This window comes from Erithacus rubecula, assembly GCF_903797595.1.
Source record: "Erithacus rubecula genome assembly, chromosome: 5".
Classification (NCBI taxonomy): Eukaryota; Metazoa; Chordata; class Aves; order Passeriformes; family Muscicapidae; genus Erithacus; species Erithacus rubecula.
The window spans coordinates 1,497,773-1,525,362 of record NC_136687.1 but is presented as its reverse complement, the minus strand read 5'-3'; the positions used below and the strand labels follow the sequence as shown (position 1 = coordinate 1,525,362).

Genomic DNA, 27,590 nt, shown 5'->3' with positions numbered 1-27,590 from the left:
CAGTGCCAACTTACCCAGGATCAGAATCATTCAGGTTGGAAAAGTCTTCCAAGATCGAGTCCAAGCCTTAACCCAGCACTGCCAAGGTCACCACTAAACCATGTCCCCAAGTGCCACACCCACATGGCACTTCAATACCTTCAGGGATGGGCAGCCTGTGCCCAGGGCTGGAGAACCCTTTCCATGAAGGAATTTTCCCTAATATCCACCCTAAACCTCTCCTGGCAGACCCTCCTGTTCCCTGGGAACAGAGCCTGACCCTCACCTGGCTGCACCCTCCTTCCATGGAGATGTACAAACCTGCAGAACTGAAAAAGGGCTAAAACTCCAAATATCCCAGGAAGCTGCTTTTCCCTGAAATCCCAGCACTCCCTCATCAGCTCCTGAGGATCCCAGCCCAGTGCTCCCAGCCTTGCTCCATGCAGCTCACAGAGAACATTTAAGCCATTAATAAAATGTTGTTTTTCCCCCTCTGTCCCAGTTCTGAGCCACAGGGTGAGGGCTGGACCCTCCCTGCAGGGCTGCCCTGTGCAGCACTGACAGTGCTAATTAAGACAAAGCATTAACAGAATGTTGTCTGCATCACTAATTCTGTTAAATCCATCTCCCAGAGGAGGAGCCCACAATTGGTGCTGCACATTTGCTTCAGCAATCAAGGCTGATGATCCAGTGAAGCACGAGCTCTGAGCACTCTGCTCTGATTTATGTATGGACACAGCTGCCCCAGGAGCATCACACAGGGCACATCCTGCTGGGAGCTGTCACAGCCAAAATAACCAAAGATTCCTCCTAAAACTGGGAATGAGCTCTAGGATGAGGGATCAGGGCAGAAATGCGCACTCTGACTTTTCCTACTTTTCTGACATCAATTATTTTCAACCAAAGAACATAAGATCAAACTGACAGCTGAGCTTTATCCTCAAAACATTTTTTGGGGAGACTGGGAGAAGGGTAAAGGCACTGACAGGTCCCAGCAGCTCTGGGACACCTTTTGACATGTCACAGACCAGGACACTGGGCTCACCTGCCTAGAGAGCCAACCATGAAATACCCACACACCTGGATTTACACCCTCTGTCCCCAAGGTGCCACTTCCACACAGCTTCCAAATCCCTCCAGGGATGGGAACTCCACCACTGCTCTGGGCAGCTGTGCCAGAGCTGGAGAGCCCTTCCTGTGAAATAATTGTTCCCAATATCCAACTTAACCCTCCCCTGGTGCAACCCTTGTTCCCTCTGTTCCCTGGGAGCAGAGCCTGACCCCTCCTGGCTCCACTCTCCTCTCAGGGAGCTGTTCACAAGGTCCCACCTGAGCCTCCTTTTCTCCAGATTTGCAGGACATTTTGCATTCCCAGCAGTGCCACATCACTGAGAAAAGGATGGATGAAGGGAAACCAGCACCCATTCCCTTGTCTAATTTAGCTTCTACCAGGTTTCCTGCTTTAACCACCTGCAATTTCTGTGCAAGGCTGAGCTGTCTTTCCTCTCTAAAATTCCCTTGCTGTGGTTTGTTGTGTCCCCCATTCCTGCTCTACTTCCCACCTCCCTCCTCACAATGAGCCAGGACTCCCTACACCACCAGGCATTTCTTCTCCTGTTTTTGCAGGACACAATGAATCCACCTGGATAAAGACACTTCAAAGCAGAACGGTGAGAAAAATATTGTCTCCACATGGAAGGAAGAGAAAAGGAATCCAAACTAAAAGGGGAAGAAGGTGACCTGAGCAAACAAGGGCTGTGAAACACTGAACAGGGAACATGGGAGGTGGGTCATCAACAGCTGAACAGCCTGGAGACTTTCTAGAGGTGTGATGGGAACTTGCACTGGATTTGTCCTGGTTTGAAACCCCAGCCTGGAGCTGTGCCAACACTCAGGAAACAGAGGTGCCCTGGGGAGCCACGATACCTGTGGAACAGTCCATCTGGATCAAGTGGGAGTCACTGTCAGTTCTCATTTTTTTAGCACTGTTCTCTGAGGTAGCCGTGACAAGTAAGTTTGTAGCAGAAAAATAGGGAGGCTGCAGGGAGCCCTGATCCATGCAGTCCATTTTCCTCTTCAGAGAGGACAGGGTGATGGAGGAGGGCACCGGGCTCTCCGAGAGGTGAGCCCTGCCCAGCAGGTTGGTGCCAGGGATGCTGTGCTGCAGCAGGAAGTGGTCTATCCTGGCCTTGAGGGTGGGGTGAGGTAGGGGCTGTGAGTGCTGGCTGAAGGCCACGCCCGTGAAGGGGTCGCTGGGGACCCGGCCCCAGGACGCCTCGCTGCGGTTGCATTTCTCCAGCGTGCTCTGGTCAATCACCTTCCCAGAGGGCAACAGCATGGGTAGAGTCATGATCTCCAGAGTGATGGGGTCCAGGAATTCTTCAGGGATGTCCTGGATGACATCCACCAGCTTGTGCAGGGTCTGCTGCTGGCTGGCACCCAAGGGGACGCAGTCGCTCTCCATCGGCGTCCAGAGCTCCGGCTTGAGGCTGCCGACCTCCTGGGCCAGGAACTGTGAGGCCACCTGGAAAACACCTTCAATCACCTCCTGAGGGCAGGACTTGGCAGGCTGTCCCCACACCTCCAGCCTCTTGATGCTGGGCAGGCCCCCCCCGGCCACGTGGGTGATGCAGATTTTCAGGTGGGACACGTTGCTGAGCGAGGCCGGCCCTTTGTTCCACAGCTCCTGGGACACCGAGCCGGGGTAGGAGAAGACATTTTCCATCTGATGGAAAGGAGGCCTCGGCTTGAAGCCTCTGTGGCCAAAAGTCACTTTGCTCTGATTTTTTAAGACAGCTTTGCCCACCAGGGTGAAGGTGTCCTTGTCGGCCAGACCTGAGCACTGCCCCTCGGGGCTCTGCCACGAGGTTTTGTTGCATGAGGTAGAGGTGTAAACTTCCAGGCCAGAGAAGGTCTGGTAGCCCCCAGAGGAGATGTCCACGTTGATCCTGCAGATCTCCACGCTGAAGGGGAAGGAGATGGTGACGTGCACTGGTGGTTTGATGAAATACTCGCTGCGGAAGCCGCGGCTCCTCCTGGCCAGGTCCTCGGAGATCAGGTTCTCCACCTCATAGCCATCAGCAGAGATCTGTGTGCCAGCACAGAGATGGGCTCACTTGGGAGCAAGGAAATACAAGGAAATACAACTGCACAAGCACTTGCAGTGATTCTCAGCAGGACAGCAGCCAGGAGCCGTGCCTGAGGTTTCTGTGCAGCTCAGATCACAGCAGACCCGCTGCCACCCTCTCCCAGCCACCTGCTCCCAGCCCCTCCTCCTGCACCCTCTGCCATGTGCTGACCTGACCTCACTGCTGCAAGAGTGGAAAATTAGGGATAATTCGTGATTTGAGCTGGGTCAGTGGAGTAAGTCAAGGAGGAGAGGGTGGCTGGGAGCAGAGGATGAGTGTGGGGCAGGTGGAGTCTCCTCTTTCACTCTCCCTTTTCAGGTGGGAGTCTCCTGGTTTCCTTTGTGCCTGCTTATCCACGTGGAAATGCACTTGGAATCACAGTTACAGGATGCCAGAGGAACTCTGGATGTCAAACAGCCTCTGGGAGCCACCCCACACATCCCTGAGGGAGATCCATCAATCCAGGCTGGCTCTGGTTTGGAACATCCAATCCCACCCTCTGCTCTGCTCCTGGGCAGGCTGGTTCAACCCATTCCCTTCTGGAAGCCCCAGGCCCTGAGAAATCTGCAGCACTTGCTGAATGGACAAATAAAAACAAGGAAAATCTATTTATTCCACCTGGTGCTGATCACAACAATCACACCAAACCTCTGTGGCATGGCTGGGTCTGCCCACAAAAAAATTCCAGCACTGCTGGTTTTGCAGCACAGTATTTACAAAGCCAAAAGGCCATCCTGGATTTTGGGGTGAGCTGGTATGGAAACTTACAATTAAAAAATAGATTTGAATGAAACTGAGATTCTGACATGCTCAGTGAAACCAGAAATACTTGGAAAGAAACTTCAGCAAACACTATCAAGAGTTGTGTACTCCAACAGGCAGAGGGAAAGCTGGAATATTGCAGGGAAAAAGGGATCTCAAATAAAAAACTTACACCTGGAAGCACATAATGCTGTCTGGTTATGAGATCCTGCAAAATTAGGGCTTTTCCCTCCAATATTTAGTGTGTGCCACATCAGAGCAGTGATGCAGATTATCCCAGAGCAGCAGTGAACAAACTCTCCCACCCCAGGACAATTCCACCTAATCCCTCCATCCCTCCCAGTCCCTAAAACCTCCCACATCACTATTTTACCTTGTTGCAGTGAATTCTTGGCTTGAACTGTGGGAGACACACGTTTATTACCATCTTGGCAGCTGGAGAGAGGTCACTTGCTGAGCATCAGAGTCAGCTTGGGAAAAAAAAAAAATTAAAAATAAAGGATGTGAATATCCATGAGCAGTGAAAGGATCTCATGTTTTGGGTGAGTTGCAGGCTTGGGAATTCCTAAAATGCAGTTCAGATCTGAGTTCAGGAGGTGAAGCTAATATAAACACAAATGAATGTGGTGGAGAGATGAGATTGAGAGAAACAAAATCCCATTAATATAAATTAGCAAACCTGTGGAGAAAAAGCAAAAAGAAAAATGGCTATTTTAACTAAAACCACCTATACACAGAGCAGCAATTAGATGTGAATATTTAGCAAAGATGCAGGAGTTTTGTAGGTGTAAAAAATCACCAGCACATCACAGGAGGCTGTCACAGCGAGTCAAGATTAACCACAAATATTGATAATTGGTGTTAAATAACTCCAAGGGAGCAGAGGGCATGGAATAGCTCTGAGGGAGATGTCTGGGATCTGAACAGCAAATTCTTCTGCCAGCATTCATCAAAGAAACTCAGTGAACACACCTTCTTTCCCATTGAAAAAAAAAAAAAAAAAAAGCCTGGAATTGGCTCTCTCAGATCCCTTTTAAGAATGAAATTATCTGTGAGGTGAGAGTTTTAACCTCATGTTAACCCCAGCTTGAAAATGTCACTGCCCTGGGCAGCCTTGCAAATCAGGGACTTGCTGCCTCCTTCAAGAACAAGCAGCTCTTTAATGATTTTTCACTGATCTGTTGGTTCAGCCCAAATGAAATTTGCCTTCTGAGGGCAGGTTGAAAAGGCAGAGTTAATGAGCTCCCTGTGCTGCATCTGCAAGAAGAAAGGTGGAATTCAAGGCACAAATCCCAGGGATAAAACCCAACCCAACACACAATTCACACCTGCAGAGAGCTGAGCTTGGTTACAAAGCCTTGAATGGAGCAGGTGCCAGGTGAGTAGAACTTCTATCCCAAAATTTATCTGGAAGCCATCAGGAGCTCCTCAAGGAGCAAAGCAAGCACACACCATTTCTCCTCCAACAATACTTTCTGAATCTGAGAGGTTTCCAGAACTGGGCTGGCAGTGGAGAACTGTTCAAACTGGTCTGAATTTTGGCACTCACATCTTGTAGGAGACTGACAGTTCAACTACAGGATGTGCCTCAAAACTGCTCTTTTTGGCCCATTTTGAACCAAAATGAATTTACCAAGTGGTAAATTCACTTTGTCCTCAGCACTGGTGTTATGAAAAGTGGCAAATCAACTCTCCTTGCTCCTTTCTTTGGAAAAACTCAAAGATTCTCCTCCTGTTCTATCCCTCCTCTCTTCCCTGGGCTGAAGATTTCTGCAACATGAGGAGCTCTGTATGGGTATTTTATAGGATTTTTCTCCTACATGTTTGTGACCCTGTGAGACTTAACTCGGGTTAAATTTTCCAGTCTCAATATCTCAGTAAGAAAATGGATTATTCTGCATTTCCAAGTCACTGCACTTCCCTCTGCTGAAAGACTCTGCTACAAATCTCATGGCAAAAGTTGAGTCACTGAGTTGCTTTTAGCCATGACTGGGCTTTTTTTTCCCTGTCTCTTCAGTGTGTGCCTTCTCTAAGGTGAACAAAGGCCTTTGGACTGAGGCAGTGAAACACGCCTGAAAAAAAATCCTGAGTGGTTTTGGATAAGGAATTTTAAACCAGACTGTCGGGAGTTTATCACCACAACTCTTCCTGGTGTCCTATGTGGGATTACAGAGCTGCAGCCATACACAATGTGCATGGTGGACACCAAATAAAAGCTTTAGAGCAGGAAATTAATATCCTGAGGTCAGAGCACCCCAAACCTCAGCCCCACTCAGTATCCACATTCCATCCTAAAGGAGAAACCCAGGCTGTGCCCTCAGCCCCAGCCCCATGGGGATGGAAACACAAGCTGTGTGTGCTCCTGGCACCCAGCTCAGCCTCATGACTAAATACCCTCTGCTCCTGCTGTCACAGAGGCACCAAACCCAACCACTCTCATTCAGGGCAGAGAAAGAAGCAATCACAGAGAAAAATGAATCCTTAGCAGGTTTTATTTGCAGTGGAAGCATTTGAGGATCCAGCTACAAAAGGACCAGCACGGGAAGGACAGATGCAGAAATGGCCACACAGAGCAGCTGCCAACAACTGAGCCACGAGCCAGAGACCATTTCACCCAGCACCCAGGCAGGGAGATGCACTGGGGAGGCCCCCACTAGGCAGCCCTGGTGAGCAGCTGTGGGCAGAACACCTTGTAGTGGAGGTAGCTGAGCTTCTCGGAGCGGGTGCGCTTGAGCAGAGGGAACCACTCCCAGAAGGGAATCTCCAGCACCGTGTAGCCCAGCAGCCGCAGCTGCCGCCGCTTCAGGCAGTGCAGCCCCAGCAGCCGCCTGGAGCCGTAGCAGAAGTGGTTCCTGTTGGACACCTGCAGTGCCAGCCTCACTTCCCCAGGCTGACAGAGCCTTGCTGGAGGCTCAGCTTGTTCCCCAGGCTGCCAGAGCCTTGCTGGAGGCTCAGCTTGTGCTGCAGGAAGGGCTGCACCCAATAACAGCGCTGCTGCTGCGTCCCCTCTGTCCTGTCTGTGAATGCTGCCTTCATTCCCCACTTCTGTAGGACTCAGCTTATGAGCCCTCCCCTGTATGAGCTGAGACATTAAATCATCTGTCAGACTAACTCCCATGTCTTTCAGCTTCTTGGCTGCCACGGGATCCTTGAAGTTGAAAGGGATGGGATGTCCATCCGTGGCCAAACGCACCTCCAGGTCGCTGGACCTGGTGTGGGGCAGGATCATGTGGTTCTTCACATACTCAGGGCCTCCCAACATGCTCTCCAGGAGGGATGTGGCTTCCGTGATTTCAGGCCTGACGTAGATTTCCCGCTCTGCAAAGCTTGAAACCATCTCAGTGAATTCCTGACAAAGCTGAGGTGGGAGCTGGCTGCCTTGGTAGGTCGGGCACTCGATTTCAACGCTCTTCCCAAGCGTGAACAGGTCCTTGTTGAGCTCATATTTGCTACCTCTGGTTTTCTCTACAAACTCCTCCCTCAAAGCAAAGTCTATCAGCTCCTCTGGGAAGCGTTTGACAAATGCCAGGCCAAGCAGAGCAGTAAGGAGATGCTCTGGAAACTTGCTAAACTCATGGAGTTTTGCATGCAATTGCTTTATCAGGCTGGAGTAAAACTCCTCCTCGTTGGGAGGTTCATAGTCCAGGCACCCAAAGGACCACAGGAATTTGGCAGCATCCTTGCTCCGGCAGTAGGACACCTTGGAAGGCAACGAGGTGGCGACAGCAGCCAAAACATCCTCATCAAAGAAGTGCAGGGATGAATAGGTGAGAGTGATGTGCATGATGCCCTGGATGTTTGTTGCAGGGATCCGAGCAGGAATCACCTTCCCCAGCTCCCTCATCAGCGGCACGTGGTCCATGCGGGTGTAGCGCAGCATCTTGAGCACGTTCACCAAGGCGTAGGTGCTCATGTCCTCCATCTGCAGGGACACCCTGTCTGCAATCCTCCTCATGACATGCTCAGAAATGCCACTGAGGGACTTGAAGAGCCCCAAGCAGATGGCACCCAGCTCCTCCAAGGTGAAGGCGTCCAAGTGCTTCAGGATTGTGCTCTCCACCTTCTGCGCCAAGTCCGAGGGCGACCTCCGGCCTTCCCCGATGATGTAAAGGAGCTGCACAAACTGGGGCAGGGTGAGCTCCTTCCAGTGCAGGTTGGCATAGCTGAAGAGAATGCCCAGGTAGGAGGGCACGCTGCGCTCCAGGCAGCGCCAGCAATCCGCCACCAGCAGCAGCTGCTCCAGACCCATGTCCCACGCCCGCCGGCAGAACTCGGCCTCGCACGCGTTCAGCAGGGGGTGGGAGGCTGGCACTGCCAAAGGGACACAAGCCTTTAAAATCTGGATGAGATCTGGGGTGCTGAGCAGCCTGATGGCCGTGACAGCACGGTGACACAGGGCACTGAACCTGGGGTCGGACAGCAGCGCCGCGCGTCGCTCCGCCGGCAAGCGGCTCAGCCTGAGGAAATAATCTGAGAGAATTCCTGGGCTGGCCTCACACCCGGCCACACTCTGTAAAATCCAGTCCCCCTCCTCTGCAGGGAGGGTCTGTGCTGGCTCAGCACTGCCACAGCTCAGAGATCTGTACTCAGGCCTCCCCTTCTGGAACATGCGGGGGTCCTCCTTGGAGTCGTGCATCTCCCGTTTTTCCTTCTCTGCTTCCTCCTTGTGCAGCATGGCCAGGCTGCTCTGCTCCAGGAGAGTGCTGGACTTGGGCTTGGGCAGGGCATTCCTGACAGGTGACACAGCTTGGGAAGAGGCAGTGGGGAATGTCTGCGCGGTGCCAGGGCTGCTGAACGTGTCACCTATGCTGCTGTCCCTATCCACGTGCTGCTGGGAGCCAGCCTTGCTTTTGGCATAGGCAGCTGGGTTGTACAACACTCTGTAGTCCTGTGGCTTCAGCAGCTGGATTGTGGCCCCGGATTCAGTCCCAGCCTTGGCTGCTCCTGGCTTATCTTGCTTTTCCTTCTTGCTTTTGCTGCTTCCACGCTCGGCTCTGGTCGAAAACGCTGTCACCCTGCCCAGCCTGGGCAATCTTCGGCACATTAGCACTGTAGCCATGGATCTCAACTTATTGGGGCTCAGAGCTGCTTCCAGGTACTGAAAAAAGGGCAGATGGAGAGTGAGTGGCCTCCACCCCACAGGCAGCACGTTTCAATCAATCCTTTATGCTTCCCCTGGCAAGGGCAGCTGGTCCCTGCAAAGCCACTATGGAATGTCACCTCATGCAAAGGTGGCTCAGGATGAGCACCCAGGTGATCTGGGGTTGGAGGAGAAGGCAGCCAGGCATGACTTGCTACTCAGCAGACATAAGAAACCTGGCACAGACTAGGAGAGTTAAGAAAAATAACCATAGTTTTTTTTCATTTTTAAGAGACCCAAGCTGCTTTTCCTTCATTCCGAACAATGAAAATGTGTTTTTGCAGAAGAGCTGCAGCTTCAAGAGGCTTTATGTGTTCAGACAGAGCATTCTGCTGCTTTGGTCATCATGCTCTGAATCACTGACCACCACCCAAGAAGTTGTCCAAATATCCAGGGTGCCACACTGCCCTTTGCAGCTGGAGACAGGATGTGGAGCAAAGTCTCCACAGAACAAGTGCAGAGAGTGAAAACTGGCCCAGAACCTGCAGATGAAGGTTGGAAGAATGAAGAAATGTGGCCAGAGCAAAGTGGGGGAACAGTAGGGGAGAAATAACACAAATCATTACATGATACTACATCCCAGGCTGAGAAGCAGGAAGGAAACAGAACCTTAAGCTTCAGATTTAAGAGCACCTCCAAGAGTTTTAGGGTACAGGAGGCTTAAAAATGGCTGGTGCCTTCCTAACTCCTGCCTGAAGCAGCTACAGCTCAGAGGGTGAGGATGAGAAATCCGTAGGAGTCCAGCTGGGTGCTGCCAAACCAGCCCTGTTTACCCTGTTTAATCAGATAGTGATTAAATAAATAAAGCACCAGGTCACATTTTTCTCTCAAATCCTTATCCCACCCAAATATCCATCCCACAGGTGTTATCCACTTCCTTAAAATCTGTCAGTACCACAGGGAGCTGGGCAATCAGGAAAGCCAAAGCCTGGCAGAGATGCTGCCACTGCAATGCACTTTAAATAAATAAATCATCACAGCCACCCCTTGGAGCTCTGCTTGTATCCATGGCTTCCTGATCAGGGATGGAGCAAGATGTGGGATCACAGCAGGCAAATTCAGTTTTGCAGCAGCAAAAATGGCACTTTGGGGCAGAAGAGGTGGGGGTGTGTGAGCAGGACAGTGGGATGGGGGCTCACATGCAGCTCTGGCTGAGCATAAATTGGATTTTTTGGTGTATGAGGATTCCCACATCTCCCATCATCCAGGGACACCTTCCACCATCCCAGATTGCTCCAAACTCTGTTCAGCATGGCCTTGGACACTTCCAGGGATGGGACACCCACTGCTTCTCTGGGAAACCTGGTCCACTGAAGTAGATGAGGACATCTCACATCCTCTGCTCCATGGACAGAGCCTGGAGGCATCAAACCAGCCAAAGAGGGAGCAGAAGCTGCTGGAGTAAAAACCACCCCAGCAGAGAGGTGAAAAATCCAACAGGGCTGGAGACTAAGAGGCTCTGGGAGGGGTGGGGGAAGGAAAGGCAAACTGAAATGTGGATTTGTGGGGAGAACCATGCAAGGAGGAGGGTACAAGACAGGCCACTGTGATTTTAGGATGAGCAGTGAGTATTGTGAGCTGCTCAAGAGCCCACTGGGCACCTTATCTGTATCTCCAAACACCCTGAGACAGTCCCAGGAGCAGATGAGGCTTTGTCCCACAGACCCCAGGCAGTTCCAAGGCCGTGACTGTCCCATCCCAGCACGAGAAGTCAAATCAGAGAGACTCTGCCCCTTCCTGCCTGTGTGGGGGGCAGGGAAAGGAAAAGCCTCCTCAGAAGCTGGACAGGAAAACCCAAGCCAAGAGCTGGATTTCAAAGCTCTCCTGTTCAGCTCAAAGGAATGTCTGATAAAATGATCATTCCTGGCTCTACTGGTTTCAGGTCCAGCCTGAAGTGGCTGCAGCTGACAGATGCTGGAGACAGGAGACAGGGGACTGCACCTGCCTGGGGGAAGGAGAAATCCACTCCAACATCTCCTCCTCCAGCACCTTGCAGAGCTTGGACAATTAGAGGGGCCAGATCAGGCTCCAAAAACCATCTTGAACAAGAGGAGGTTTATCCATGTGAGGCTTTCCCAGAGATTTCCTTGCCTGACTCGACTTTTAGGTGCCTTTATCTATTTTTTTTTGCTAACAAAACCCAGGTTATTTACATAAACCTGCTGTGAAAGATGATGCTCCCCAGGAAATCCAGCAGTGCTGTTCTCAGAACCCCTCCCAGCAACAAGAGCCCCACTTCAAAGTCAGGGAATCAAAGCCCTGGTGGAGGCTCCGAAGGCGAGCGCCGCGTGCTGCTAAGAATATCCTGCACGGATTGACTGTGGAGCTGTGACACATTTGGGAATCCAGGCAGTGCAGAGATTGCTTCTCTCCTCCTTTGCTCCAAATCCAGCAAAAAAAAGAGGAAGACCATGCACAGCAGAGTGAGGCTGAGATGGGCAAGACAGTTCCAGCATCCTCAAGGGCAACGAGCTGCTCCAAGTGATTTTTCCATGATTTCACGCACCCCCGGCCCAATTCTTTGTGATCTTTCCAGTTTCCAATCCCATTTCTCTTCCAACTCCACCCACACCTTCCCTGGATTTGCCTCTCTTCACCTTGAGCAATTGGCCTTCCTTCCTTCCTTCCTCCTCCCACTTCACATCCCAACACAGCCAAACTCCTTCCCACCTCTGGGCAGGTCTCTCCAGAATTTTCACTTCCAGCAGCTCCAAGGAGCCAGGGAGTTTCAGAGACCTTATTGGAGCTGCTCAGGCATGGAAACACCTCTGTTTAAGTGTCACAGCTGAGTATCACTAAACACCTGGAAAAGAACATTCCCAAAAGGAAAAAAACATGCCCAAAAGGATGGCACCTACCCCAGGGGCTCCTGTGGAAGGGGATGTTGGTGCATCCCAAAATGCTGTCAGGGTTTTTGCCCCCTCTGGAACACTCAGAGGGGCTTTTGAGCCTCTCACCCTGTGCTTCCACCACCAGCCAAAGGGCAGAGGGAGCCTCCTCAGAATGTGTGAGGAATGATCAGGGTAGGAAACGTTGGGGATAAACCAGCTCCTTTTGGCCAATGGCCTAAAGTGAACTCCTGTGCCTGGCTGGAGAGCAGAGCAACAGAAAAAAGATTTTATTCCCCCAAGATGCTATGATGTCAGAGAACAAAACTGTCCATTTTTGATTTGTTTGTGCTTTTTCCTTTTTTTTTTTTGGGATCACAGAATGGTTTAGGTGGGAAGAGATTTAAAGACCATCTCATTCCATCCCCTGCCATGGGCATGAACACTTTCCACTGTCCCAGGCTGTTCCAATCCCTGTCCAGCCTGACCTTGGGCACTCCCAGGGATCCAGGGGCAGCCACAGCTGCTCTGGGCACCCTGTGCCAGGGCTCAGCCCCTCCCAGGGAACAATTCCTTCCCAATATCCCATCTAACCCTGTCCTCTGGCAGTGGGAGCCATTCCCTGTGTCCTGTCCCTCCATCCCTTGTCCCCAGTCCCTCTCCAGCTCTCCTGGAGCCCCTTTAGGCTCTGGCAGGTCTCTGAGCTCTCCCTGGAGCTTCTCCTCTCCAGGTGAGCATCCCCAGCTCTCCCAGCCTGGCTCCAGCCCTCGCATCATTCCCGTGCAATTCCCTTCTCTCGGGGCAGGGCTGGAAGCCTCAATCCCGCTACTCACCCCTACGGCTGCACCTACAGACACATAACACATAAATACACACCCAGACGTATATATACATATATACACACATATATATATGTATACATACATGTATATGGGGCAGTGCAGCCCCGCCGGCGGAGGGGGCGGCTCGGGCAGCGGGCAGAGTGCGGGGATAGGGAAGAAGAAGCGGGAGGGGGATGAGAAGGGGAACGGGCAGGGAAAGGGGCCGGGACTCACCGGAGCCGCTCCGGCACCGCCGCCTCCTCCTCCTGCCCCCTTCGCCTCCTCCCGCCGCTTCCGGTCGCGCGCCGGTGACGCCACTTCCGGCTCGCAGCGCGCGCGCGCGCCCGCCCGTGGTCACGTGACAGGAAAATACGTGGCCGCACACAGTCACGTGGGCGCCGCCATGGCGGTCCCGGGGCTCCCCCTGAGGCGTCCTGGGCGCCGCCATGACGGTCTCGGGTGTGATAAGTGATAAAAGATTCGTGTTAATTATGGAAGTTTTGGAGTTTGTATAAACCAGAATACTTTAAAAAAAAGTAAAAAAAAAAAAAAAAAAAACAAAAAACCATGGACCTAGATAAAGGGAAATATATGATTAAACCCACTCAGATTAAATCCCCCTGTTATGAATATTGTGTATACCAGTTTGGGGGGAAAAAAATGGTTTTCCATAGTTTGAAAGTTTAAAAAAAATTATATTAAAAATGTTAAAAATCATAAAGAACATGGACCTAGATAAAGGGAAATATATGATTAAACCCACTTTGTTTAAATCCCCCTGTTATGAATACTGTGTATACCAGTTTGTAATAGAAATAAAAAGGGAGTTTCTGTAGTCTGAAAGGTTTTTTTGCAGAATCAGATTTCCTGCCTTTGTGTGATCAATCACAAACTATCTGCTAAAGATCAGAATTCCCAGTTCTTCTGGTTTTTATCTACCAAGACTCGATGGTTACAGGACCAATTGTCCCAAGAGCTGCCCCACAGAATTTTGGAAGTTTCTTTGACCAGCACTGCTTACCTTGCAGAATTACTACAACAAAACAATAACAGTTATTGATTACTACAAGGAAAAGCATCCTATAAAAAGGGAGCTGCAAACCAGGTTCGGTGGAAACGTGGAGTGGGCAGTGACCCCTCACATTTTCCCCAGAACGCTGCTTGTTCTGTCTATGTAAAATAAACCAATCGAAATTTTGCTGAATACTGAGACTTTGTTTCTCATTTATAACAGTCTTGATATTTGGCAAAATTTAGATTGCTTTATTTTAAATAGACAGAGCAAGAAAAACTTTGGTTTGCAGTTCCCTTTTATAGCATGGTTTCCTTGTAGTCATCAATAATTGTTATTGTTTTGTTATCATAATTTTGCCAGGTAAGCAGTGGTGGTTGGTGGGATCGCTGGACGATGTGAGTCTCTAGACAATTTGTCAAGTCCCGTAGATAACCATCAGGTCTTGGTAGATAAGGAATGGCAGAAGTCAGGCAGTCTGGTCTTAGGGATAGGCTGCAATTGATCACACAAAGGCAGGAAACCTGATTTTGCAGAATTTGTTGGGCTGTGTGAAAGCCTTGTTTTGCAAGCTGTCCATAGATACAACTTATTTAGAAACATAATATTTGTAACAGGAGGATTTAAAACAAAATTATTTAATCATATATTTTTCTTTCTTTATTGTCATGCTTCATTTCAGACTAAGAATTCTGGTTTATACAAACCCCAGTATTAACACAAATCTTTTATCAATTATCACACCAGGGAGGCAGTGGCCCCATGGCTGGTGTGGGTTGGGGTCAGGATTGGGGCGTGTGGGAGGCTCATGTCTGAGTTCACACCCCTCACTGCAGCTGTCCCAAGAGAAAGGGGGGACTCAGCTCACTCTGCACCTGTGGAGCTCTGGCCTGAGCCCCGTTGGCCAGGGCTGTGTGCACACAGATTTTGGGTATTTCCAATAATCACGGCTCCACTGTTCCCCAAAATCTTCCTCCTGTCACTGGAGGCTTTCAGCACTGGCAAACTATTTAAATATTGCCTTGAGCCTTGCTTAGCACTTGTGTTCCTTCCTGATATTTCTACCAGGTTTACTTGCTGTCCACCTCTTCATTTAGATCAGGCTTTTATCCCCTGGCAGGTGAGGAAATCCCATTTTTGGGGGCCACAGGGGTTTAGAGGAGAACCACGCTGGCTGGTGGCACCTCAGACTTTAAACCTGAGGGAACTCATGGAATTCCTGAATCACCTTGCCCTGGGAGGCACCACCTTTGTCACCAGAGGGCAGGAGACCTCTCTAATAAAGCTGCCATTGGAAAAAGTGCTGGAATTGCTGGGTTTTTAAAGAAGAACAATGTTCATCTGTTGCTTTTAGTGACGCTGACAGAGTTGGGTGGGATTCGAGTAAAAACCTGCAGGAGGTTTTGGATGTGGTGTTTCCTCCCTGGTTATGAGGGAAAGTGGATGGACCTCAGCCTGAGGGCTGCATCCAAATCCTCACCCTGAACATCTGGGATCCAGCAGAAATTTGATGCATTTTGTGTGTTTTCCACTTCTTCAGCCACGTGAAGAGCTTGTGCTGGGGAACGCAGGGAACCCCCAAAGGGAGGGATGTGGCTTTTCCAAGCAAGGGCTTGGCATGGGAGAGAAAAAGTGCTTTCCCACCACTGCAGCTGGATTGAAGCTTCACCCAGGGTGAAGCTTTCCTTCCAGTTCCCCAGCCCAGCTGTGGATCCATCCCCAAAATCCCCCTGGTTCTCCCCCCTTTTCCCACCTGTGACATAATCAAACAAGCCACGCAGTCCTGTTTTTAAAACGGGGGCCTTTCTCCATTTTATTTTGCCCAATAAAAATCCTTCACAGTCAGGTCGAGAGAGAAGAGTTGGAGATACGTATACATATAGATCTGCATGTCTATTTATATATATACATACCTCTGTACAGATATATTTATATATTCACCGTAGAAAATGGCAAAGGCAGTAGCTCTTCACATCTGGATAACCCAATGGGAACAGACAACAGACCAGCAGGGAATTGGGAAGTGTGGTGGAGTTTTAACAAGAACCTCTGAAACAGATACACCTTTGCTGTACAAAAATCCCAGAATGCTGTGTGTTACCTCTTTTTTCCTTTTTTAAAAATTTTTATTTATTTATTTATTTTTAATTCATCCTCTTGTCTTTAAACACACTTAACCAAAGTCAAGACAACGGTGTTTGGAAGTGACCAAGTGGACAGGAGAGACACCCGACTTTATGGAGTTCTTTTTTAAATATTTTTGTTATTTTTTAAAGTATATATATATATTTATATATATATAATTTTTAATTTTTATTTTTAACATTTTTTTAGATTTTTTTTTTTTTTTTGCAAAGTCTCGTTTAAACGCAGCAACAGTCAACGCAGAAACAGAACAGTAACGGAGTCGAGTTCAGAACACTTCTGGTTTGAATTCACAGTCAGAGGAGAGAGAGAAAGAGAGAGAAAAAGAGAAAGAGAGAGACACTGAGGTGTCAGGAGACAAGAGGGAAGAAAGCACAAGGCTGGGATTGAATTTACAATTGATGGGACGAGGGGCACGGCCGGGTGCCAGCAGAGCTCCTGTTTATTGCTGGTGAAGTCACAGCAGCCTCCCCCCCGTGGGGAGCTGGAATTTGGGGGGACAGCTCTGGATCTGCTGGAGAACAGACAACTCAACGACCTGCATGGGTTTGGGGCGAGGAACAGCCTCGCCAGCGTGGTGCCCGGAGCCAGGCAAAGGCCAGCGTGGCTTCTCTGGGCTCACAGCGATTTCCAGCTCCTGGAGAGTGCAAACAAGACACCTGGGAGGAGCCCCGGGGGACACGGCTGCCTGGGAAGGGACTGCATAGACACATCAGCCGGCTGTGCAGCATTGGGCGGCGCTGGAGCTCTGCCTGCTCCTCTCACTCATGGCAGAGGGTCAAGGGGCTTCTCCTCCCAGCCTGGCTCTCAGCAGTGGCAGAGCCACAGTGTCCCGCTGGTTGTCACCGAATGTGACTCCATGACCCTCTGCAGGGAGCCAGTGACAGCACAGGGGGGACAGGTCACACCTCTGGGTGTCCAGGCTGGTGGCCTGCTGCATGTGGGAAGCTTTGAGCTCTCTAGATAAATGGAGCCACCAAGCTCAGAGCACTGTGGTTATTTAGAGGCAGACTGGACCTTGCATCCCTTTCCGAAGGAGTTGAGGCCAGGACTGGAGCTGTGAAGGTGTTCATGGGAATGTTGGCTTGCCTGCAAGTGTCAAGAGTTGGGAAGAGTCCCTTTTAAATCTCTCTGGAAAACCTATTGCTTTGGGACAGAAAGCAGAGACTTCCTGCTGGAGGAAACAGATTTGTGAAAGAGCTGTGGAGACACAGCCTGGTCCCAGGCTCCAGACCTGACACAATCCCCAGAACCAGGGAGGAGGATTATCCTGAAAATCCAGGAGCTTGGTGCTGATGGCAGCTGCACTGCCAGCATGGAACAGCCCATTGGGAAGCCAACATCTGCAAACAGCTGGATGTGATCCCAACCCCTTGATACACTGCAGGGTCCTGTGTGCCCTAAGGACCTCACAAACCCCTCAGCCTTCTGTTTTTTGGAGGAAGGACCAGGGAGCCCCAGAGCTGGGGGGTGACAGTGTGAATCCCTGTGCAACGATCCCACAGGACTGCAGGCCATGGGAATGTCCTTCAGCAGGAAGCCAGATTGTTCTTGGAGGTAAAGCAGGGCTGATGGAGCTGCCATGGGAATGTCAGAGAGGTCTGTTCTGGACAGCTCTGACAGCAGGGCTGGGATAACCCATTCTCAGCGGGGGCTGTAGCTCCAGCTTGTGCAGATGTACCTGGGAGAGGCACTGGCTGCTCCAGTGGGATGGGGATGATCTAAAAGGAGGCAGGAGAGCCTGGAGAGCTGGAGCAGAGGAGCAGCAGAGCACAGGCAACACATGAACAGATCTTTAGCAAGGGATCTTGGTGAACAGAAATTTATAAAGGGGTTTCAAGGCTTAAACTGAAAGTTTGGATTAAATCAATGGTGAGTTGGGGTCTCTCCCATCCCAGAGACAGAGTGGAGAAGGCTGAGAGTGGCTGGGGAGCAGAGGCATCTGCCCACCTGAACACCCACCTGCAGGAGCACAGATCTCCCACCAGCCTCCTGCCAGGTCCAGGAGCCTCCGTGGAGCAAAGGTGGGTGGAGATGCCTTCAGCAGCCCAAGCAGGAGAAGAACACTCTGCCTTCACCTTGGAATTTGGTTCCTTGGTAAGGAGGGTGCTGAGGATGCCCTGGGGTGAGCTGTGGGGAGGACACCAAGGGGGCAGCCAGCAGGACCACCAGCTCTCAGGATGCTGGTTTTCCTGGGCAATTCCCACTGAGCCACAACAATTGAGTGGTGTCTGCTGCTAACCTAGAGAGGACCTATTGCTCTGAAGATGAGAGGTGTGAAATTGCCTGAAGACAAGAGGATGACTGGTTTGGCATGAAGAAAGGGAATGGCATCCATCCCAACTCCTGGGGCAGCCCCTGGTCCATATTCTCCACAGGAACTGTGTGGAGTTAATTGGTATGGCTGTAGAGGATACTGGTGTCACCAACTGGGGACAATCACCTCACCCAGGAACTCTTTTCTATCCTGTCCTGTCTCGCATAGGAAAGGCCCTTATGGACCTGCAGACATTCCCAGGTGGGACATGGGGAAATCATGTCCCCTGCCAGCTGTCATTCCCCTTTCCCAGCCCCCACCAGCCTCATCTCTCTGTAGGAAAGCTGGGGTGCAGCTCCAAGCATGCAGCCCAGCACTCTCCAGAGATCTTTGGTCATGCTGCTTGTGAACTCACTGCCATGAGCGAGCTATAAAGTGCCACTGCAAGGGGCAGGAGGGGAGCAGGATGGTCCTTTGCATGGGCTGAGCTCAGGGGGACACCTCTGGGAGCCACTGTCTGTGTGGAGTTTGGGTGTGACACCCTACAGGCAGAGGGAACTTCACCCTTAACCAGAGAGCAACTGCAAACCTGGTTCAGGGTGACAGCAGGCATCAAACAGGACAGAGTGACACCAGGCTGAGCCAATGCCAAGGGGATTGCTTTCCTGGGAGGTGTGAAGCCCAGGTTCCCACTGCAGGCACAGGTTGGGGTGCTGAGCACCCCCTGTGCAGCGCTTGGTGCTCGGCCCCACTCACCAACAGAGAAGCCCAGAGCCTTCTTGTCTCCATTTAATCATCAACATACAGAGCTGGGCTCTTATTTACACCCAAGTACACTTCTCTCTGTACAACAGCTGAAGAGCAACAATTCCATTCCTCTCTGGAGCGTGGAAACCTGGAGGTGAGTGAGCACCACCAGTGGCAGCAGGACTGGGGCCACCAGCTGCCAGCAGACAGTGGCAGGAGCTAAGTGGGGCTGTGTGAGGCACAACAACATACCCTGGTTGTGGGGTTCCCCCTGGGGGTGAGAGGGGAGTGCTGGAATCAGCCCAACTGGGTTGCTGGAACTGTGGGAGCAGCCAGCCTTGGAATGGTGGTGTAGCAAAGCAGCCCTGCTCAGAGCAGAGTAAAAGCTTCCCTGGCACCTGGATAGCCTGCTTATCCCCTCTCCTCATGGATGGGAGCCCCTGGAGCTGATCAGTGCCCTCTGTTTACTGTGTGGATGTGCCTGGAGCATGACTGGACTCCATACACAGGGGGACCTGTGATACCAGAGCTGCTCCAGGACTGCCACCACTGGCCTGGCTACCCCAAAAATCTTGGATCATATTGTCCAGCTGCATGTGCTGGGTGTCCCAGAGCATCTCTAATGCTTGTGGACCCCATGTGTGGGCAAATGAGCTGAGACCCTCATGGCCACAGCTTGTGGTGGTGGCCAGTAGCAAGTTAGAGAAGATTTTGGGGGCAGGACTTGGACAGTGACACAGGAGCCAGGACAGGATGCTGAATTCCAGTAGCTCCAAGGAGGAGACAGCTGGGGGATGGTCAAGCCCAAACTCTGGGTGGAGTTCCACGGGACAGAAACAATTCATCAGCCCTGCCTGAGCCTCCAAGAGACACTCTGCCAGCCTCCTTGGCCATTCCCAGGAAATGTCACCCAAACGCCAGCCTGGCACCCCTTGGCTGTCCTAATCCAGGGCTAAGACCCCAGAGCCTCAGTGAAGCTTTTGTTGAGAGATTTCATCAACTTGTGAAAGTGTAAAGATCTGGAAGGAGCCAGGTGAGCTCCCACCTGGGCACAAACAGCAGGAATCCAGGTGTCTCACCATCATTTTGCTCCATCTCTGCTGAGCAAAGTGCTGGCACAGGGGAGAGGACTTGATGGGGAGCAGCACATCCAGTCATGGGGAGGAATCCTGAAGCACAGGAATCTTTTGTGGCAGTTTGGCTCCCCAAACCATCTGTATTTTGTCACTGTAGCATGGGTGGGGTGGTTTCTGCAGGACAGCCAGGTGTTTGGGGGACTCTGGGAGAATCCCAAAAGAGGGAAAACCAGCAGCAGTGTCTTAATGAGTGTCTGCAAGGCTCTGTCACCCAGGGAATGTCCACAGTTGAGGTCTCTCAGAGCTGGATTGCAGCTCTGGATCGATGTGGTGCAGTGAAGAAGGTGGAAGGAGTGGGCCTTTCCTCCTCCAAGATGAACCATCTTCACAAAACAGACACCAAATACCTGCTCTGGGAGGGAGGACGAGGTGGGCTTGTCTGATGTGAAAGGAAAGCTGAGATGGTGCAAGACATCAGATCTCCACCCCTGACACTGTGGGATGTTTGAGTCTGTCTGGAAGGCCTGGAGTATGACATGGAGGAAGCTCTAGGATCTGCCTGGCCAGGTGCATGTGGGTGTCTCCCTGGGCATGGCAAAGTCTGCAGCTGTGTGGCACTGGCAGGCAGCTGCACTCCTTCCTTGCATGGGCTGACCTCCAGGAGTGCTGGAGCATCTTCAGGGTTTGCAGAAGGACTCTTCCCCACATCCATCAGGAGTCTGACCTGACCTAATTCCCCTTTTATGGCTGGTCCAGGGAAAGGGGTTAGCCTGAGCTGCCCCAGTGTTTTCCATGAGTTGTCTTCCTCCAGCTCCAAAGACATGTGCAGAAGTGGTGGGAAAAGACAGGAACTGTCAGCTGGGATCTTGAAATGCCCTGGTCTTGTTGCACTTTTCCATTTTCAATGGCTCCAGGGATCTCTGGCAGCCACCACCAGCTCCTGGCCAGTAGCACTGTCCTGGGACTAACTGCAGTCTCCACCCTGCTCAGTCTGGAGCTCACCACAACAACGCTTGTTCTCAAACTGAAGTCATGAACAGGGGAGCTTTGGGGAGACAAAACATGGAAATTGTGCAGCTTCAGGGCTTTTGTTTGGAAGGTCTTCAGCCCCTCAATGCCTCAAGGTTCTTCCTTGGTATGCACATGAAATATAATCTGGTCAAACTCACCCTGGAGTCACCCAGACATTTCAAGACATCCCAGTTTTAATTCTAACTTTTCTCTTCTAGCTGCTCCCCAGGGCTAAGAGCCAAAATTCCCACTCCTATTGATCCTTCGGCCAGTGCAAACTCCACTTTGCAACATTTTTCTTCTCTTTATTGTGACTCGTAGTAAAAAATTGTCCATGGCAGGAAGAACTGATCTCCCTTTGCCCACGTTTTCAAGCGGAATGCCAGGTTTGCTGCCTCAGTGACTGTGCACGCAGGATTTGGTTTATTATTCTGCCAGGGCATAAGCACTTGCGTGATCTTAAGCATTTTCCCCTCTTATGAGTTCTTTTCATGCTCAGAGCTAGTAGCTGAGTATTTTCTTGAGTATTTTCCTGGAGTTGTTATCTCCACCCCTGGAGTGTGGGATGCCTGTGGGCTCTGTTTGGAATGGCAGTACTGAAGGCTGATGGTTGCAATCCAGCTGTGATGCTGCTGTGCCTCCCATGCAACTCCTGAGTGAGGCTCGAGTGCTGTTTTTAAGCAGACCCTGGACCAAGAGAGTGCACCAAGGCGTGACTCGTGTGGGGACAGGGTGGCACAGCTGCCCACTTTTGGGGCAGATTGCTAAAGCTTCAGCTTGCATAAACATCCCGTGGGTTTGGAGGCTTCCCCAAACCTTGATTCCATTGACTTTGGGAAGTAAGAGGGCTGCTGGGAAGGGAAACCAGCTCAGATTTCCAGGCTTTTTTCTTGCTGTAGCCAGCTGGGGTATAGAGTAAGAGTAAAGGGACCAAGGCAGAGGTGGGGGGGGGGTATTTCTGCTCCCAGGGTTGATCACAACCTGGGAGAGGAGTGGAACTGCAGGAGGAAACCACAAGGAAGTGAAAACGCAGCATTTGTTAAGCTGTGCTGAGCCTCTAGAGAGGCTCCTGCTGGGACATCATTCCTTGTTGGCTTCTGTTACCAGGACAGGCTCATCCTGCTCCTCAAGGATGTCCTAACCTCTTGCAAGGCAAGAGGGAGTCGTCTGGTAGAGATATGTCTGGTTTCACTGAAATCAGTGGCCAAGCTCACACTGACTTCACTAAGACCACCGTCTAGACAGGATACTTGATGCAGAACACTTGAGTTTGCTCATGATCCCGAGAGCTTTGCTCCATTAGCCAATGTGGCTAAAAACATCCTGGAAAAAAAATAAAAAACCAAAAAACCAACAAACCTGCCACTTTGAACTGTTTTGCTGCACGTAAATGCTTGGAAAACCAAAGAAACCGAACACAACCCTCCAAAACAACCAACCGAAGCAGGGTGAATTGTAGGAGAGGGGGTGGCAGCCTCTAGCCAAGTAACAGTCAGGGCAGATTACAAAAGAGCCAATTGACCCTCACCAGCTGTACCAGGGAAAAACCCAGACGAGATGCCGCATTATCGATAGAAACCCAACGCACATCCACAGTTGTTTTACCTACAGAGCACAGAGGTGGAGAGTGAGGGTGACGGGAGCGCGCTCACGCCGCGCTGTCCTTCGGGAGATCGCTGGCTGGAGTAGGTAGTACATGCACAGCAATAAAAGATTCCGTGGTGTCACCTGGGTCCCTGCTCAGATCTCGGTGGACTCTATTCGCTCGAGTCTGGAGGGAGTCCACGTCTTCTTCTCCTCGGTGTGCGGGGGGCTGGTGGCCTTCGTGTTCATCTCGTTGACCTTGTGCTCCAGGAGCTGGTTCTTCTGGTACATCTCCACGTAGTTCAGCTGCAGCTGCTTCTGGTACTTGATGACTTTCTCCTTCTCCTCCTGCCACGTGCGCCGCTCCTCCTCGAAGTCCATCACCTGCTGCTCCCGCTGCTGCCGCTCCAGCTTCAGCTCGGTCTGCAGCCGCTCCAGCTCCCTGCGCAGGCTGTTCACGCTGTCCTCGCTCTGCCGCTGCATCTTGGCCTCGTCGCTCTCGCAGGCCAGCGGGTCCCGCAGCTTCTCCCCGAGCTCCCCCCCGAATGACCCCGCCGGGGGTGCCATGCTGGCAAGTGTCCGCTTCAGGCCGGAGACCTCCAGCTCACAGTGGTTCAGTTTTTCCCTCAGCACCTGGACCTCGCTCATCTTCCTCTGCAGCTCGCCCTCGCAGATCTCCAGGTTGACGCTCTTGGAGCTGTAGGAGTCCTTCAGGGTGAGGATCTGCTCCTCTTTCTCCCGTAGGAAGTTCTTACCTTCCTTGAGCTGCGACCGCAGTCCCACGATCTCGTTGAGCTTCTGGGAGACGTCGGCTTGGGAGTCCTTCAGCTGCTGCTTGAGCAGGGAGATCTCCCCTGCCTTCTGGCACACCTGTGGGGAGAGCACTGGTGAGGCTGGTGGATGGCAGCAAGGAGATGCTTGTCCCCTGCACTGCCCATGAAACGACTCTGCTCGAGGACCCAGAACATGGCACAGACCTAGAGGCTGTCCTCACCTCTTGAGTTTTTTTCCTGGCTCTTAGGGACCTGATGCAGTTCCCAGCTGGAGTTGCCCAAACTCCAGTTTGGAGCCCAGTGCTGCAGTCCCTACCAGCGATACTTTGCTCCTGCCTTCCTCTTAGTCTCCCACCCACAAACCCGTGGGGCTCAATCCCAGACTTTCTGCTGAACATCTGCAAATGGTACATTAGGCACATAGAGCCTAATTAATCCCAGCTTCATTGACTTTCCATCAGGATTAGCAGAATAAGGTCTTCTTGATTCTAGAGCTATGTTTTGCCTCTGCACTCTTAATAAATTTAAAGTTTCTAGCCTGTGCATGGGAGGATTAAAATTCTTCACATAATCAAGCTGAAAAAAAAGGGTATGTTAGCACTGGCTATACAAACAGACCTTGATAAAACGTTCTAAAAATAGGAATAAGTAGGAAAAAGTTATGTAGGACTCAACAGGGAACTAGAAAGAGGAATTTGTCTTCCAGCCTTTTAAGAGAGAGAAACTTAACAACTAAAAACAGTGTGTTACAATAGAAGCATGAGCTAGATATGGCTATCAGTAACATTCTTAGCTCAGTTGCTTTTATATCTTCAATTTTTAAAAAATCAAATATTTGTAAAGCAGTTTCAGGGTTTGCCAAATGCAAATGGTAAAAGAATTTAATTAAAATAGACTTAAGCCCATTTTTGGCAGGCACAAGCACCTGTGTGGAAAGACCTGTGTTCCCTGAAACTCGATTTGAATGTCACGACTTGGAGTGACCAGACTGTAAAGTCAAATTATTAACCAGCACAGGAGGGTGTGCACAGAAAGTTGTGCTTATTTTAGCTTAATTGAAACCAACAGGCCTGGCACTCAGACTAGTGAGGTGACAAGCCTGGAGGTCACCAAGCCATGGCTGCTATCTGTGGGCTCCACTTAGGGCATGTGGGAGGTACTTGGGGTCAGCAGACCCCACGATGGAAGCCTCACTCAAGGTCTATTATGACAATGCTCTTACCTCCCACTTGGTCTCTTCAATCTTCGGGAGAAACTCAGCCTGCTCCTTCTTGAAAGCCACAAATTTCTTCTCCAGCTCCTCTCGTTGCTGGAGGAGTTGTCCCATGTCATCCTGGAGTTTTTTTTTTCTCCTGCTGGAGCTTGAAGATTTGGAGCTGCAGAGCCTGCTGAGCCCGCTGCGCCTTTTTGGAGACCTGCTGCAGCTTGTTGGCATAGTTCTGCCTCAAGTCCTCCATTTCCCTCTCCCAAATCTTCTGCTTCTCCTCGAACACCTGGAAGATGGCCGCCTCGCTCTTGTCCAGGTTCCTCCTCATCTGCAGCACCTCCTGCTCCTTCTCCCACAGCCTGTCCTCGAGGTCCTGGATGATGTCGTCGGTGGAGGGCGAGTGGAAAGGCATCGTTTCGTTGAGATGGTTCAGCCTGCTGAAGGACGAGGTGCTCTTGCTGGAGGACCGCCCGCTGTCTGAGGTAGATATCCCGTTGTATCCCACGATGTTCTTCTCCACGTAGGTGGTCCCGATGCGGTTGATGTGGCTGGTGGAGGCGCTCATGGGGCCCACGTGCTGGCTGTAGCCCATCCCGTAGGTGGGCAGGCTCGTCAGCGAGTTGCGGCCCGAATCCGAGAGCCCCCCGCCCTGGTTTGTAGTCCTGTTAAGGCTGCTCTTGTCGAGCCCCCCCTTGGGTGCGGACGGGCTATTGCTGTTGGCGTGGTTCAAGCTCTTTCTGTTCTCTGCCATCCCGTTGCTCTGCGGCGGGCAGAGGTTCTGCATGGAATGGAAGTTTTTAGGAACTACTGGTTTAAAGGCTGAGGGTCTAACTAAGGGCTCATTGCTCTGCAAAAAGGAAAAAGGAGCACGCATCAAACACAGCAGAAGGCTCGGTAACAGCACACAAAAGAGACACATTGGCACAGGGCAGCTTGGGCTGCCTCCTTATCCCACCTCCTTACACCCTGCACCGTCTGGGGTTGCACATGAGGGACCTGTGGTCACTCCAAGAGCAACACTTTGCCTTCCCTTCCCCCAGCTGAAAGGAAACCATCTTGACTCACCCCAAACCTGCACGATTTTTCCCTAGAATACTCCTTGGTTTCTCTTAATGCTTTTCACGAGGAGGGCTGCCCCTTGCTTACCAGACCTGACCAAAATTACTCTAATTTTTGCTGATTATATTTCTATCCTTCGTTGCATTGCTTTTTTTGCTGAAAGCTGAATCGAACCCATGGATTAGGAGCCATTTTGCCTCAGGATCATCACATCTCCCTCCTGCTCTCCTGTGCCTGTGGGGACCTTGTGTCCTGCTTATACTCAGACAGGAGCAGGTAGGAGCTGTGACAGCAGTGACACCAGGCAAGGAACATGCTGGAGCTGCTCTTCATTTGAAATTTGTGTTTTCTGTGGCATAAGCAATACAGACCATAGCTGTAAGGAATTCAGAAAGTATATTAAAGCCTTGCACATTCCTCACCCCATCAATGTACCATTAGAAACAAAATTTTCCTCAGAATGGGATTGAGTCTTCCCTACTGCAGGATGGACTTTAGGTGAAAATTAAACTGGAGGAAGCAAAGGTATTTTGAAAATGCCTTTTAGGAGAAGCAGAATAAGCCCCACTGAACAGACTGGAGGCTGGAGACCAAGCATGAGACTGAGATGGACTGCAGGGGCTGTTGGATTAACAGCCCAGGAGAGAAGGCCACCAAATGCTGCAGAAATAATGCTGGACACAAATTATGGAAGTCACTGGAGCAGAGCAGCAGGCTACATAAAACACTGCTGACTCTGGAGCTCTGTTCTTCCAGGCCTGGATTTTGCTCCCTGAAGCCCATGTGAGCCATGAGGACTGGGCTGGGCTGGGAGATGTTTACAGGGGTAGTTCCCAAGCCTTTTCTCTCATAAGGGGCACAGGATTGAGAACAGATGCTCATGTCTGCTTTCAAGCAACAGCTTTAGGTGGCAGTGGGTGGTTGGAAACTGCCTATAAAAGGCACAAAACACACAAAACAAGAGTGGGACTCAGGTGCTGGACTACTGAAACAGGAGCCAGCTCCAGCTCCCTCCCCATCCTTCAGGGAGGTAGACACAGCATCTCAGGGAAGTTGGAACAGCCAGTGACTTAAATACAGGCTTAAATGAGCTGTACGTGGAAGACTTGTGGTCATGCTCTTGGGTTCCTCAAGAACTAACAAGCCCTCTGAAAGCCGTAAGAATTATATCAACTCTACATCAAAATGCACAAAATAAAAACGAGGCGATCAAGACTGCACCGTTGCCCTCAAATGTACAAAATAAAAACGAGACCATTGCACCGTTGCCCAAGGCCTCCAGGTCTGTGCATCCAGAGAAGCACCACGGCCACCCAGCTGCTCCAGGAGGCTCTCACCTGGTCTAGTTTGCCAGAAATCGGCAAAATCTTTGGTGGGTTACCGGGCTCGCGGTACTGGGGGGGGCGGCGGCAGGTTCTTCTCGTTGTTGGCGGTCACGTTCCCGCAGATATCCATCTTCACCTTCTCGCCCTTGCGCAGGTCGCCGTTGATGTAGAGGGAGTTGGAGACTTTCTCCGACTTGTAGGTCTTCTCCTCGCCGGAGTAGCGGGCGGGCGGGTCCCGCGCCGAGTAGCCGTTGCGGGGCCCGTCGGGCTGCCGGCCGCCGCTCTGCGTCCGCGTGCCCACGCTCTTCATGGCGAACTCCTGCTCGTTGGCCACGCCGCTGCCCACGCTGCCCATGGCGCCCTGCGGGACGGTCTGGGAGTAGCGGGGGGAGAAGCCGGGCAGGTTCTGCGGGCTGGGGTAGCTGGGGTCACTGAGCACGGGCAGCGTCTCTAGCGTGGCCATGGCAGCGTCGGGGTGAGGTGGAGGCACAGCTCAGGGGCACTGCGACAAGGAGGGGAAAGGGTTGTTAACGAGGTGCTGCGAGGTTCTTTGGGCCTCCAGTGGACTCCCGAGCTCTTAGGTTCCTGCTTTGTAATCTTCTAAATAAGCAAAGCAGCTGATAGTTAAAAAGGTTGTTCATTACAAAGCACATGGCAGTAGCAAAGCAAAAGCCTGGCAAATACAAATGGCTAAAAGCACCAACTCTCTCAATACATACTCTTATCTAGGACTTAT

The 27,590-nt window shown here is 51.2% G+C and overlaps 3 protein-coding genes across 6 annotated transcripts in view; all 3 read right to left on the bottom strand.

Annotated features, from left to right (window-relative positions):
* The window catches only part of UBOX5 (U-box domain containing 5), an 18,205-nt gene extending 5,330 nt beyond the window's left edge, over positions 1-12,875 (bottom strand). The window contains exons 1-3 of the mRNA XM_079307307.1: positions 12,762-12,875; positions 4,243-4,339; positions 1,906-3,067 (exon numbers count right to left, since the gene is read on the bottom strand). Of these exons, the coding sequence (XP_079163433.1) occupies positions 1,906-3,067; positions 4,243-4,296 (1,216 nt within the window). The 5' untranslated portion in view covers positions 4,297-4,339; positions 12,762-12,875. The remainder of the gene's footprint in view (positions 1-1,905; positions 3,068-4,242; positions 4,340-12,761) is intronic.
* Positions 6,346-12,961, bottom strand: FASTKD5 (FAST kinase domains 5). 4 transcript variants are annotated; one of them, XM_079307299.1, is made up of 2 exons: positions 12,893-12,961; positions 6,346-8,967 (listed from the first exon to the last, which is right to left on the bottom strand). In XM_079307299.1, exon 2 carries the CDS (start codon positions 8,926-8,928, stop codon positions 6,523-6,525), a length of 2,406 nt encoding a protein of 801 aa, XP_079163425.1. In that variant the 5' UTR covers positions 8,929-8,967; positions 12,893-12,961; the 3' UTR covers positions 6,346-6,522. The 4 variants fall into 4 exon arrangements, with proteins under 4 accessions (XP_079163425.1, XP_079163426.1, XP_079163428.1 ...); XM_079307300.1 differs by having other exon boundaries at positions 6,346-10,311; positions 12,893-12,949; XM_079307302.1 differs by lacking the exon at positions 12,893-12,961 and adding an exon at positions 11,868-12,382.
* A 2,495-nt stretch (positions 12,962-15,456) lies between these two features.
* The window catches only part of LZTS3 (leucine zipper tumor suppressor family member 3), a 48,915-nt gene continuing 36,781 nt past the window's right edge, over positions 15,457-27,590 (bottom strand). Inside the window, 5 exon segments of the mRNA XM_079307304.1 lie at positions 15,457-23,360; positions 24,486-24,611; positions 24,613-25,317; positions 26,867-26,930; positions 26,932-27,356. Of these exon segments, the coding sequence (XP_079163430.1) occupies positions 22,647-23,360; positions 24,486-24,611; positions 24,613-25,317; positions 26,867-26,930; positions 26,932-27,317 (1,995 nt within the window). The 5' untranslated portion in view covers positions 27,318-27,356 and the 3' untranslated portion in view covers positions 15,457-22,646.